Genomic DNA, 15,687 nt, shown 5'->3' on the forward strand with positions numbered 1-15,687 from the left:
GATACTGTAACTAGGATTCTGCTACAATCGGCACACAATACTGTAACTAGGATTCTGCGACAATCGGCACACGATACTGTAACTAGGATTCTGCTACAATCGGCACACAATACTGTAACTAGGATTCTGCGACAATCGGCACACGATACTGTAACTAGGATTCTGCTACAATCGGCACACAATACTGTAACTAGGATTCTGCTACAATCGGCACACAATACTGTAACTAGGATTCTGCGACAATCGGCACACCATACTGTAACTAGGATTCTGCTACAATCGGCACACGATACTGTAACTAGGATTCTGCTACAATCGGCACATGATACTGTAACTAGGATTCTGCGACAATCGGCACACGATACTGTAACTAGGATTCTGCTACAATCGGCACACGATACTGTAACTAGGATTCTGCTACAATCGGCACACGATACTGTAACTAGGATTCTGCGACAATCGGCACACGATACTGTAACTAGGATTCTGCTACAATCGGCATACGATACTGTAACTAGGATTCTGCTACAATCGGCACACGATACTGTAACAAGGATTCTGCGACAATCGGCACACGATACTGTAACTAGGATTCTGCTACAATCGGCACACGATACTGTAACTAGGATTCTGCTACAATCGGCACACAATACTGTAACTAGGATTCTGCTACAATCGGCACACGATACTGTAACTAGGATTCTGCGACAATCGGCACACGATACTGTAACTAGGATTCTGCGACAATCGGCACACGATACTGTAACTAGGATTCTGCTACAATCGGCACACGATGTGCAGCAACAGAGATCCGGAGAACTAAAGATCCCAGCACTTCTATATACTGCTGTGCTGTAAATACGTATCCATAAATTACGGGACGTGTGAATAAGGCCTTACTGTGATGGTAGAGAGACAAGTTTTTGAACACTCCATGGTTTAAAGTGCACTTAGAGGTCACCACATAGACATGCCAGTACATCTGTATGTTTTAACCCTTTGATACCTTATATAAGTGACTTTTTATGCCCTCATCTTGTTGAAACAAAGAAATATCTGTGAGCAGCAAAATGTCACGTGTATCAGAAAAATTATCTTTCCCAGAAAGTGTTACCGACCGGCGGTCCCCAAGTGATAAAAGTCTTCAGAGGAACAATAACAAGTGCACCTGGGGTGAGGATATTACTGCCAATTACCAGTACTGTGCCCTTATATAAACCGCTCCCTGGACTATACTGTATACATCGGGCTCAGCGTGCTGTATACTATAGAGTGGAAGATTTCTGACTGTAAGTACCATATACTATAACTTTAGACATTCTCATATATACATCACAGCTTCATGATATACATGTATTATCAGCGGCCCTCATCCATATATACTGCACATAGACATATAGACTGCCAACACCATATACAGCTATGTAGCCAGAATAAGACAAAGGGTAGGAAGATCTTACAATAGATGATCAATAGATGACTGAGCAGTCACTGCACCCTCAAAGCTACACGTACATGGTGGTATAATATATTTTCATAGCTGTCTGTACATTTTAATGTCCACCTCTACTGTTCATGGTTGAAAATTCTGTTGTTATCAATGACAAGAAGGGTCCTGTGTCCAATAGAACCTCCAAACCCGTAACCATAGGATCTGATACATGATACAAACCGACCATCACTGGTAATTAGAGATGAGCGAACCGGGTTCTGGTTCGAGTCGATCCGAATACGAACGATCGGTATTTAATTTGCGGTGGCTGCTGAACTTGGATAAAGCTCTAAGGTTGTCTGGAAAACATGGATACAGCCAATGACTATATCCATGTTTTCCACATAACCTTAGGGCTTTATCCAACTTCAGCAGCAGATTATCTATCTCCTATCTATCTATCTATCTATCTATCTATCTATCTATCTATCTATCTATCTATTATCTATCTCCTATCTACAGTACCTCTCTTATAGCATTAGCCATCACTCCCATCCTATATAACCACAATACTGTATGTTAGGTATTTGGTACATTATATATATTTCGCATCATATGATGTCATCTGTATGTTTCTCTATACCAGTATTCTGTATTTTCTGTGTTTTCAGCTCATCCTATGGCCAATCCCTGTTATATACCTCATGCATCTGTAATGTTTCTGGAGATTTTACTGTTATGTCTCATGTCCATGATCCGCTACTCAGGACAGATATGTAGATTATCGGCTATGTCCGACCTGGAGGGGATCAGACAACCTGGAGATATCATGATAGGAGTATTACTGCCTATTAACACCGACAAGATCTACCAAACAATGACATTCAATGTGAAGCCGCCCAGGACCACCTGCAGATTGTAAGTAATCCCAATGCCAGGTTGCTGCTGCTGGGGTAAAGCCTCCTCTATGTGTTTTATGATGGAATTCTTGTATTCTACTGTAAAATGGCTTACAGATCTTGGTGCAAAGATACGGAGCTGACCTGCAGTGACAGGTCATCACAGGGAATGGAAAAACTCCATCCCTGTTCCCTTTTTAGTGCAAAAACCAAAGATCTGATGCATGACTGATAAATTTATATACAGGGCCGGTGTCAGTACAGGGCTTACCTGGGCAAGTGCCAGGGCCCAGAGAGGGAGAAGGGCCTGGTGTTCTAATGCTCAGTCTGCTAAATGTAGTGCAGGGCAAGGGCGGATTAACTTTACTATGGGCCCCGGGCTGTTCACCAAGCTTGGGCCCCCTCAACCCACTATAACTATGGCGGCACTAACATAAGTTTTTTCTTCCATAATGCAGCCTGTAAAGGACCTGTGGTGACAACATTGTCACATGATAAGGTCCTTCAAAATATTCTCTCATTTTACTGCATTGTCTCCTGGCTGCAGTTTTGCCCTGATTTGTGGAAAATTGCAGTAAAAAGCAGCAATTTTTATGCGAATTGTGACCGAACATAAATCTGTTTGGGGGGCCATGGGCCCCTCAGGAACTCAGGGCCCCGGGCTACAACCCGAAATGGACCTATTATAATCCGCTACTTGTGCAGGGTGAGTGCTGAACATCAGAAGACACAGGAGCAGGACCTGCACAGACAGAAAAAAAGGGTGAAGGACCTGATCACATGACTGGAAGGTCCTCAACCTCACAGTGTGAAGAACAGTCTGACAGAGAGGAAGAGGGAGCAGGCTGAGCTGTAAGTGCTGTGTGCCAGTGTCAGAGTGTATCAGTGTTGTTATGTCAGTGTCTGTGTCATTCAATGCCAGTCAGTCAGTGTTTGTCAGTAACAGTCAGTAAGTGTCAGCTAGTCAATGTCAGTCAGTCTCATTATGTCAGTGTATGTGTCATTCAGTGCCAGTCAGTCAGTGTGTGTCTGTGTCAGTCAGTCAGTGTCAGTTAGTCAATATCACTCAGTGTCAATAATGTGTGTTTGTGTATGTCAGTGGTATCTCAAGTGATTGTGCATAGTGTGCGGATAATGGGTGCACAGTATTTAGGGGCCTGCTGAAGCTCTGTCGCCCAAGGGCCCACAAAGACCTGGATTCGGCTAATATCTAGAGACAATTCTCTAATTCTTTTTTGCTAAATAGAACTTTTTTTCCTTGCAGCCTTAGATACTATTTTAATGGTGTTTTAAATAGCAATTATATTCCTTCCCAGTGTAACAGTGCCCCCCTATGTAGTAGACTAACCCCCTCTGACCTGTGTCCCCATATAGTATAGGGGATCTTCTTTGTGCCTCCATCTAGGTAGAGTACAGTATATCTGTATATGCGGGCTGCTGCAAAACTACAATTTCTTTGGCTCCTGATCCTAAACCACCATGAGTGATCCCAGTAGGGTTCCTGTATACACTGCCACGACATTATAACTACCAATACTGCATCTCCAGCTACTCCTACAATGTCCTAGCACCCCGTGTTTGCTGGGGATTGTAGTTCAGAAGCAGCTGAAGAACTGTCAATAGCTCCTATAATGACACTCCTTGCATGCTGGGGGTTGTAGTTCAGAAGCAGCTAGCGTACTGTGAATAGCTCCTGTAATATTCTGGTATCCAAGGAATGCTGGGAGTTGTAGTCCTGCAGCAGCTGGAGTGCTGTGAATAGCTCTGTAGTGTGAATATTAGTTGATCTCCTGGATATTCAGCAGATTACTGATCCCAATGATTCCTATACACATCCCAATGTGTATAGGATTGTGAGGGTGGGGGAGCTGACATGTAACCCTTCCATCGCCGTCTTGCACAACCCTCCAGGAGTACTCATCCATCTCCCACCAACACACATTTAATAGGTAGGCGCTGAAAAGGCTGAGGGAAGCTAGGAGGATCATCCGCTGGGCACACTCCTAGCTTCTGCTGAAGAATTCTGCTGGATGCCCCCCCCACACACACACACGCCTGCATCGGGCATCACTGTGGCCCTGTGGAACTTAACATTACACTGGGGATGCTGTCTTTGTCACTAGTGCTGCAGCCTCCCTAAAGTCTATATAATACATGTTACTATTAGACATTACACTGGGGGGAGCTGTCTGTGTCACTAGTGCTGCAGCCTCCTCTTATGTCTATATAATGCATTTTACTGTTAGAATAGACATTATACTGGGGTGAGCTGTCTGTGTCACTACTGCTGCAGCCTCCCCTGATGTTTGTATAATACATGTTACAATTAGACATTACACTGGGGGAGCTGTCTGTGTCACTATTGCTGCAGCCTCCCCTGATGTTTGTATAATACATGTTACAATTAGACATTACACTTGGGGAAGCTGTCTGTGTCACTAGTGCTGCAGCCTCCCCTTATGTCTATATAATACATGTTACTGTTAGAAAATACATTATACTGGGGGGAGCTGTCTGTGTCACTAGTGCTGCAGCCTTCCCTGATGTTTGTATAATACATATTATTATGAGAATAGAGGAATAACTGGAGTTCTCAATGTGCTTGGCCAAGCAGCCAATAAGCAACAAGGGGGAAGGGGGGCAGTTTGATCGGCCCCTGGGGCTTGTTAGCCTATCAGCACTGCAGGTACATTGGGCCAATTGTGCGACCCAGCTCTTCTGCAGATAACTCTGTGGAGGGATTTTGCCATAGCTGCCATGGGAAAAATCTAGGAAAAAAATACCTGCACGTAAATACGAGCTGCCAGATGGGGATTTTTTTTATGATATGCAGTATATATAGACATCAGGAGAATGTGCAGCACTAGTGGCACAGACAGCTCCCCCCAGTGTAATGTCTATTCTAATGGTAACATGTATTATATAAACATCAGGGGAGGCTGCAGCACTAGTGACACAGACAGCTCCCCCCAGTGTAATGTCTATTCTAATAATAACATGTATTATATAGACATCAGGGGAGGCTGCAGCACTAGTGACACAGACAGCTTCCCCAGTGTAATGTCTATTCTAATGGTTACATGTAATATATAGACTTCAAGGAAAGCTGCAGCACTAGTGACACAGACAGCTCCCCCCAGTGTAATGTTTACACTACTGGTAACATGTATTATATAGACATCAGAGGAGGCTGCAGCACTAGTGACACAGACAGCTTCCCCAGTGTAATGTCTATTCTAATTGTAACATGTATTATATAGACATCAGGGGAGGCTGCAGCAATAGTGACACAGACAGCTCCCCCAGTGTAATGTCTATTCTAATGGTAAAATGTACTATATAAAAATCAGGGGAGGCAGAAGCAAAGGAGAGTCTTGGTATCTGTATGCAGCAGCAATAGTATAACTGTTTTGGGACTAGGACTTGTGAAGCTGTGCAATTCCTTATGCAGCCTTTGGGGGCAGAAAAGGGACCTGTTAAAAAAAAAAAAAAAAAAAAGAAGTGGAAGAAGAAAAGGAAGACAAAACTATGTTGCACTATATGGATGATAACATAAGCCGAATAGCTGGTATACTGTTAAACATATTTCAAATTATATTGTATAACTGGGACTAAACAAACATTAAACATATGTATATTTTCCAGGTTTGGCATGGACTCCTTTCAAATGCTTCAGACCTTGATGTTCACTATTGAGGAGATTAATAATGATTCTTTACTTTTGCCAAACTTTACATTAGGATTCCAGATGTATGACACATGTAATATACCTCACTATGAATTACAGGGAGCTTTACAATTCCTGACTGACTCTAGTATCACAATTACCAACAACCAGTGTCAGTCTAGACCGTCCTTTGCAGCTGCCATCGGGAGCTCAGTCTCGGCCAACTCCATTAACTTGGCTCATGTTTTGGGAACCTTCAGATATCCTCAGGTAAGAAGATACCATGACACTATACACCTCCTGTTTATACCTATTGATCCCAAAATTTAAGAGTTTCCTTATGGCTTGGAAAAGTGTGAGAAAGTTGAATTTGTGTTTTGATGTGCTATAGAGGGCACATCTAATAAGTCTGATTTATACACAGCTAAGAAGGTGAGGTCTCAGAGTTCAACCATAATTCTTCATAGCCGCTAAAACTGTGTATGTAAAAAGGGAGATCACTTAAAGAATCAAGTGAAGTGGTAATAATAATTTTATTTATATAGGTCCAACATCTTCCTTTGGGTGAAGAATGTGAAGTAGGAAGTGGCAATGTGAATAAGAAGGTTTTGCATGACAAACAGAAACAGAATCCGGGGAACTATGAATGTTTTTAGATCCACCAGGAGTGGATTAAAAACACAGAAAGGATCTGTTCACACCATGTTGAAATTGAGTGGATGGCGCCATTTAATGGCAAATATTTGCTGTTATTTTAAAACAACGGCTGTTATATTGAAATAATGGCCGTTATTTACCGTTATATGGCGGCCATCCACTCAATTTCAACATGGTGTGAACAGATCCTTTCTGTGTTTTTAATCCACTCCTGGTTTTGGTTGCAATATGAGGACCACAATACTGACAGAAATATACGTAGTGTGAACCCAGTAATATTGTATTTTCGTTTAAATGTTGCTTCTGTAAATTAAAAACAGCAAAGTTAGAATGAAGATATGCTGTATTAAGTTAATATACTCTAAAGAATCTATAATTCTATAGACATTATCTTTTTTGTTTTCCCCTAGGTCAGTCCAATATCAAGTGCTTCCCCTCTGAGTGATAGGAAGCTTTTTCCCTCCTTCTTCAGGGTCCTTCAGAGTGATAAATTCCAATCCATTGGACTGGCTCACCTTCTTCTGAGCTTTGGTTGGACTTGGATCGGGCTTGTAGCGAGTGACAACGATTATGGTCTTCAAGGAATTTACCCAATTAGACAAGAGTTACTCAAGGCTGGAGCATGTTCGGCTTTTACTGAATATATCCGTCTAGGTCAACCAGATCGCAATGCTCCTCGAGTAGTGCGGACCATCAAAGAGTCCACAGCCAGGGTGGTCGTTGTGTTCGCTTATCATGTTGATTTTCTTCCTGTTGTGAATGAGTTGATGAAGCAGAATGTCACTGGGAGAATATTTATTGGCAATGCTGGTTGGGCCACGTCAATTATATTGTCAACAAGTAATTATTTTCAGGTTTTGAATGGTGCACTTGGCTTAGCTACCAATAGTTATGTTATACCAGGCTTAAGCCAGTTCCTGATAAATAGCCATCTTTATACATATACAAAACCAAACTGGGTAAAGCAATACTGGGAAAAACTTTTTATCTGTACATTTCCTAATAGTGGCAACACTATAGGTTCTGTGAACACCCCAGTGAGGAACTGCACCGGAATGGAACAGATAGATCAAATCATTAACAGTTCTACTTTCAACAATAGCCTAAAATATACTTCTTATATGTATTCTTCTGTCTATGTCCTGGCTAAAGCTTTAAGTGATCTAGAAACCTGCAGGCCTGGAGAAGGACCATTTGCTAATGGGACCTGTGCCAACATCTGGAATTTCAAACCATGGCAGGTAACTGTAGATGAATAATCTATAAAAGCTATGATAGTGAGGTTGGTCTAAAGTCCTTGTAATGGCAGGAATCGTGGATCAACGAAACCATTGATAGTGAAGGTTATAGGGGTACCAGGGAGCAGAATCTAAGAGGCTATGGTTCTTACCAGAGCCCGCCGCAAGGTGGGTTGGACTTGCTGCGCTAGGCAACCCCCCCAGGTCGCTACCCGTAGTTTGGCTCGCTAGCTCCGGCAGGAGAGGTGCAGCTGGAAACACATAGGCAGGAGGGCAGACCAGAATGCAGCAGGAGTCACAGCTGGAACCAGAGCAGCAATCACGGACAGCAGTAGCGGGCAGGTACACTGTGTCTGTGACTACACATATTTTGCCCTAAAAAATTTAATGAAATAATATATACAATATGGAGGAGGGTAGTTCAGTATGTAGTATACAATAAAGTGGTAGCATAACCCACAAAGCCATTTTGCTTCCACAATAGGTGGGGATCCCAGTAGTCAATCTCACATCTTTCACTAATCAATAACACATCCTAGTGATATGCCGTATCCTAGTGGTATGCAATGTCCTAGTGGTATGCTATGTCCTAGTGGTATGCCAGGAAATATATTAGTAGTGTCAATATTCATTTTCACTCTTGGCTGTAAAGTGAGATGCTGAGCTGTTGTATATTTGGCAACTAGACATTAGCACATGTGGAACGTATCATGGCTCTGAAGTTGGAGCTGATTTGTCAGTTTTCTGTATTGTTAGTTTTATTTGCACAGTTTTCACATGAAGATCTTCTCTGGCCATGGTAACACTATGATGGCATTTGGTTTTAACACTTGTATTCCTCATTGTAGCTCACATATTATATAAGGAAGGTCAGGATGACTCTGAACTTTGGGAGAGAGATCTACTTTAATGAGAATGGTGACTTACCTTCTGTCTATGACATTGTCAACTGGCACATGAATCCAGATGGGACTGTGATACAAATTAATGTTGGCATTTATAATACTTTAGCACCCCTCGAAAAAGCCCTTATCCTCAACTCTAGTCAGATCTCATGGCCTACTGGAGACCAACAGGTGAGATAATGTGTGTGTGTGATGAGAGTCAGTGCAGAAGTTCCCCTAGGGCACAAAACGTGAATCAGCTATTACAGTTCAGTAAATATCAGTTACAGATACAGTACATACATGTAGTGCTTCTCAATCTGTTTTCTCTCTCCCCAAAGGGCATTGCTTACACCAGATGGCTCCCATTGGGTGTTCTGTGTAGGAAGGTAGTGCTCCCTTTAGTTGAGCTGTGGTTTCCTATTCGGGATGCAGGAGAGAGAGGTCAAGTCAGGTCAGGAGATGTAACATGGCAGCCTGTAAAGGTACCAGGAAAGCTAAAAATGTTTGAGCAACTACCCCTTGTAGTTCGCATAAAATAAAAAATCAGGAAAAATTCATATCATATTATAAGAGCAATAAATCAGGTTATAGAAATACCTGTAGTGAGATACTGTATAGAAGTTCCCCTCATCGTGCTTGAATAAAACTCTTTGTATAGTCAATGGCTTATTTTCCTATTCAATTGGACAATCTCAATTACATGTATGGAGTACTTTCTGTACTGAAATTAAAGGTTCCACATACCACCTCAGTCATCTCTGGTAATAAAAGGAACCTCCCTGAGGCAGTGTGACTTTGCCCCAGTAACTTACAACTTCTGGGCACAGCAATATCAAAATATCGATTTTCAATCCTCCATCCTGGCGCTGGGTAACTAGGCATGAGGACGAAGCCACAGCTGCACGTCTAACCACTCACACTTAATTGATAGCCTAAGCTCTGAGAACTTAAAGCAAATGTACCATCAGTACATTCCCTTTAAATTGTGCAATGGATAGAACGGCGACGGTGTGGGGAAGCCGGTGCCGAATCAATGGAGCCACCTCATAGAGGGGCGGGGGTTTCCTCCAACTGGGGGTGGGCCAGCTAGTCTCCAGTGCTTCAACCCGCCAGTGCCCGGGAATAGAATGGCGCAGAACACGTGAATCGGACCGTGGTTCAAAAAAAGGACAGCTACACCCGCTTCCCCGGCTTCCACCGACACCATTCTATCACTGAATGCTTAATGCGAATGTACATTTGCTTTAATGAAAAGCCCAGCGCTCAGGCTGCCAATCATGAAAAAGAAATTTCCACCACCATTGAGCACATGTCAGAGAGTTATGCCTAGCAGCTCTAAGGTACTGGCGCCAAGTCACATTTCCTTGATGAGGTGATTGGTTCCCTTAAATTCCAAATAGCAGATAAGGAGGAGGAGGAACCCACTGCACTCACTCACTGAGGCTGGTGGATATTCAGAAAGTCATCAGCAGAGTAATTACAGGCGAAGTAAACATGGGGGACATGCTAGACCGGAGCACTGTCATTGAACTCAGCAAACTAAGTCAATACTTTTTGTTGATTTATATTTTAAAAAATTATGTGATTTGCAAAATAATATGATTTTATACCCACAGGTCCCTCGTTCTGTCTGTAGTGAGAGCTGTCCTGTGGGGTATAGGAAGGCGGCTATTCAGGATCATCCTGTCTGCTGCTTTGAGTGTGTCCCCTGTCTACAAGACGAGATCACCAACCAGACAGGTGAGTACTCTCACAATTGTGTCCAAGATCTTCATGATGTTTGTTCCTCTTGTTTTTATGAATTAGAATGAAATTTCATGTTAGCTATAAGCTCTTCCTTTGTGACATTATTTTACTTTTTTATTTCATTAAAAAAAGCAATTTTTTAATGCCTTTACAGATTCTATTAACTGCATCAGATGTCCATGGGACCAGTGGCCGAATCATAAGAAATCCATCTGTCTGCTTAAACCCATTGAGTTCTTGTCTTATGAAGATGTGTTAGGAGCCACATTAGCCGCATCCAGCTTGATCTCGTCCATTTTTCCTCTTTTTATTTTGAGGCTTTTTATCAAACATAGAACAACTCCGATTGTAAAAGCCAGCAATTATTCCCTAAGTTGTCTCTTGTTGATGTCCCTTTGTCTTTGCTTCTACTGCTCCTTAGTATTTATTGGCTACCCAGAACGCTACAAATGTCTCCTACGTCAGGTGACCTTTGGTTTGGTTTTCACTCTCTCTGTTGCTTGCATTTTGGCCAAGACGGTTATGGTTGTTCTTGCGTTTATGGCCACCAAACCAGGAAGCAGTCTGAGAAGATGGACAACATTTAGAGTCTCCTATATGATTATTTCTATCTGTTGTTTGTTACAGTTCATCCTATGTGTCACCTGGTTATCCATCACTCCACCATATGCACAATATAACACTTATATAAGACCTGATATTATAATGATTGATTGCAATGAGGGGTCACCCATCGCCTTCTGGACCATGTTAGGTTATCACTTTCTTCTGGCCACCATAAGTTTCATTGTTGCCTTCCTGGCTCGAAATCTTCCCGACAGCTTCAATGAAGCCCAGTATATTACATTCAGCATGTTGGCCTTCCTTAGTGTCTGGATATCTTATATCCCAGCCTCCCTCAGTGCTCAGGGCAGGTACACAGTGGCTATGGAGATCTTTGCCATCTTGGCCTCCAGTTGGGCTTTAGTCATCTGTATGTTTCTCCCTAAGTGTTTTTTCATACTGTTCCGACCTGAGATTAATTCTAAGGAAAACATTATGGGAAAAAACAAAGTTAACACCATATCTGTTCAATAAGATTCCTCAAGATTGATTTTTAGGTAATAACTAGAGGTGGGCCAACTTTTCTAAAATTTGTTTTTGACATTTCACCGAGCTCCAGCAAAAACTTCAGTTAAGACTTTACCTTGTTCGGCTTGGACCTGAAGTTACCCAGTGACCTGAAGACATTGAGGGACGTTTACTAACATGCGCCCCTGGCTTACGCCATGGAAATGTGAGCGGGCTGGGGGTTTATACCTAGAAACAGGTGTAAAGCATTCAAAAATCTACATCTGCTTTGAGCAGGTATAGATTTTTGCTCAATGGACGTGCCTGACGAAGGGCCGGCCGGCTTTACGAAGAGGCATGCTCCTTGTAATAAATCTGGTCAGGGAAAAGGAGGCGGGGCTTTAGTTAAGACTGGCGTAGGAGTCAGTCTTAATAATTGACCCTCATTGTGTAGACCACTATCCAAAAGCAATTAAAGCCCTGTATATTGCAGTTAGGCCACTTAGGAGTGTATTTAAGTAGTTTGAACTCTTTTCTTAAGTAAACTTTACGTCAGCATGTTACAGCAACATGCATAGTTACGGCTTTACAGATGGTACTTGTGGTATCTAAATGCATGTATAAAAAAACACTGCACCAGAAAGTGCAATGACTTCTTTGAAGCGATACAAAAATTATCCCTATTTGGCAGCAGCAACAGGTTTTGCCCTTGTAAAGTGAAGAAGCCATGGCTTTTTACAACACATCAAAAAATATATGCAAATCACCACTAACACCACCTTTTAATTGTAGCTTTCATTTGACTAGGAATACATTCTAAACCAGACATCTCTTCAAAAGGAAAAGTTGCCCATCAGCAGAAAGCTGTTTCAGGGTCAATACGAAGCAGGTTGCTATTGTCATCGGAATCTTTTCTTACGGAGAAATCTCTAGCTTGGCATACTGTATATTTCAAGTTTTTTTTTTTTTTTTTTTTTTAAGATCCCTAGTTGGAATAAGACAGAGACTTTATAATGACAACTCTGGCGGGGTAAGAAAAAAAAAATAATAATTCCCCTTAATCTAAGTTTAATTCTCACATCACTGGAGAGTCTTCTGCTCTCCACTGTTTCCGGGTTTGGCAGTTTAAATGTGCTGCCCCTCCATTCAGCGCCTCACATGCCTTACAGCTTGCTCATCCAATCGGGGCTGAGCGAGCTTTAAGTCATCTGGTGTCACAACAGATGACGTTGTCGACATAAGATGACCAGTTTCAGGTTCAGTGGTTGACAGAGATCACGTAAGAATATGTTTTAATGCTTCTGGGCGGGAGGGGGGGGGCATAGGGAAAGGGGACAGACCGGTGCTTTAATTGCCTGGGGAAAGAATTTGCTGGAGTTGTCCTTATATCTGGAAAAGGTCTGGAAAAATGGTCTTCAAGTCTTCATAAGTCTTCATGAATCTCTCCTCAAGGAGAAACTTAAGGAGATCCCATTTTTCCTAGAAAACATAAATAAAGACATAAAGTTATCCTATTTTGGGGAGTAACAATGGGATTGGTGTCCTAGAAAGTAAAGAAGAAATGAGACACTTGAATTTGTGATTAAATAGACTGCGTGTAAAAGTGGAACTAAGCCTATTACTTTTTCACAGCAATAAGTGTACCACAATAAATGAAATGGCAGATGAACACTCTGCAATGCGACGTTATCCACAATGATTTCTGTGTGTGCTTCTCCTCCCATCTATGTTGTCAACTGCTGACTGTCTCTTATAAAGATCTTCTCCTAACTTCTGATAGTTCTTAAATAGGGGCTAAACCTATATGCATAGGCTTTTGTAGTGGCTCTGTTTTCATTCCTGCACTCCGTCATATTTAGCTGGGAGAACAGTTTTCAAGACATATGTCTAACAGGAGCAGTTATGGGCCGCTAATATCTAGCCATGCAACACTGTTAGACTAGTAGGGGCCATGAGGCCCACTATAGCCTCTACAGGCAGATGGTGGTTGTGAGAAGTCAATATTAGTAAGATGTCTATATTACATCAGTTGATTATTTTTACAAAAATAAATATTTAAATAAGTAACACTGCTGAATACAAGATAACATGTGATCTCTATGTATTTTGGGGTGCTAAATCCAAAAATAACACCTGTTCCTCCAGTCACGTCCAGTTTTTCCCCAAAACACTGTTTGCTAGTAAACTCTTGCAGTTATAACATAACATTATATATAACTATATTTTTTGGAAATGCTGAGCGTGAAAAAAGATAATAGTGTGCAGAAAGATGCTAATTTTCATTTTTGCGTTTTCGTTTTTTCCTCCTTGCGCTTAAAAGGCCATAGCACTTGCATTTTTACACATACAGACCAACATGATCCCTTATTTTTTGCGTCACTAATTGTACTTTGCAATGACGGGCTGAATTTTTGCATAAAATATGCTGCGAAACCAGAAAAAAATTATATGCGCGGTGAAATTGGAAAAAAAAAAAAAGCAATTCTTTTTCTTTGGGAGGCTTCATTTTTACGCCATGTGTCCTATGGAAAAACTGACATGTTATATATGTTCCTCAAGTCGGTATGACTAAAACGATATGTAACATGTATAACTTCTATTTTATTTGGTGGCTTCTAAAAGATTCAAACCATTGTTAACAAATATAAGTTCTTTAAATTCGCTCTATTCCCATGCTTATAGCACTTTTATCCTTTGGTCTATGGGGCTGTGTGAGGTGTCATTTTGTGCGCCATGATGCGTTCTTTCTATCGGTACCTTGATGATGCATATGTGACTTTTTGATCGCTTTTTATTACAATTTTTCTGGATTTGATGCGACCAAAAATGCGCAATTTTGCACTTTGGGATTTTTTTGCGCTGATGCCATTTACCGTGCGAGATCAGGAATGTGATTAATTAATAATTTGGGCGATTATGCACGCGGCGATAGCAAACATGTTTGTTTATTTATTTATTTTTCTTTATAAAATGGGAAAAGGGGGGGGTGATTCAAACTTTCATTAGGGGAGGGGGCTTTTTATTAATAACAACACTTTTTTTTTTTTTTTTTTACACATATACTAGAAGCCCCCCTGGGTTTAGGGTTATTCCCCCTGGGGTTAGGGTTATTCCCCCTGGGGGACTTTAAGTATATGCACAATGATCTCTCATTGAGATCTATGCTGTACAGTAATACAGCATAGTTCAATGAGATCAGTGTTCTATTGCTTTTAACAAAACTCCAGCTTCCAGCAAGTGGTATGCAAAAATGGATTTATTCAAAAACCTTTGTCCCCGTACACATACTGCAGCAAGCCCCCGACAAGACGCCTACGCTGCCGTACGCAGCCTTAATCATGGCTAACCTTCCATGGGGCTATGCTGCACTAAATAGCCGCTGTGTGGTGGTATACGTCATCCGCCCTGTGCGTCGCGGCATTGATGACGATATCACACATCACCTGCAGACTAATGAGCATCATCACCCGTGAAGTGTAAAAGACCGTGTAGTTAATATCATTAAGCTTCCTAAAAACAACACAAAAGGTTACTGTAAGCTCCCACCACTGGTTCTATCAATACAATCATATAATCATATTACATTGGGCATGAACTCGGGGGAAGACACACTATTCGGTGTCCTGTAATCACCGTGACTAGGGGGCAATTCACATTCAGTGTAAAGGGCAGGTCAAAATAACGCAGAGGAATGTTATTCACTGTTTTGCAAGGCAACTGCTATTCAGTAATATATGAGTAATTCCTTTCTCATGTTCATACCCTGCGGGTAGCAGGTATCCAGACGGAACATCCAGAAGGCTTCTTTATCCTTTAAAGCCCTCTGGATGTCTCCTCCCCTAATCGAGGTATGTACTTTTTCTATGGCAAAAACACGGAAGTACTTTGTGGATCCCTGGTGTACATCAGTGAAATGTTTGGATGCTCCCGATAAGGTTCTTCCACCAGGTCGTTCAATATCGTGTAAGTGTTCACACACACGCGTTTTTAATTTGCGTGTGGTGCAGCCCACATATAGTATGTTGCAGTGAGTACAACGAACAATGTATACTACGTTGTGGCTGTTGCAGTTCAAAAAGGACTTGATCTGATACTTTTGTTTTCCGGAGGT

General features: G+C 41.7%; 1 protein-coding gene across 1 annotated transcript; it reads left to right on the forward strand.

Annotated features, from left to right (window-relative positions):
• Nucleotides 1-8,909: 8,909 nt before the first annotated feature.
• Nucleotides 8,910-11,603, forward strand: LOC138784818 (vomeronasal type-2 receptor 26-like; the record flags this gene model as incomplete). The annotated part of the gene is made up of 3 exons (XM_069960513.1): nucleotides 8,910-8,969; nucleotides 10,397-10,520; nucleotides 10,681-11,603. Coding segments are annotated over 3 exons (1,107 nt in total), but the record flags the coding sequence as incomplete, so codon positions are not given.
• Between the last annotated feature and the right edge of the window lie 4,084 nt (nucleotides 11,604-15,687).

This window comes from Dendropsophus ebraccatus, chromosome 1, assembly GCF_027789765.1.
Source record: "Dendropsophus ebraccatus isolate aDenEbr1 chromosome 1, aDenEbr1.pat, whole genome shotgun sequence".
NCBI classification, from domain to species: Eukaryota; Metazoa; Chordata; class Amphibia; order Anura; family Hylidae; genus Dendropsophus; species Dendropsophus ebraccatus.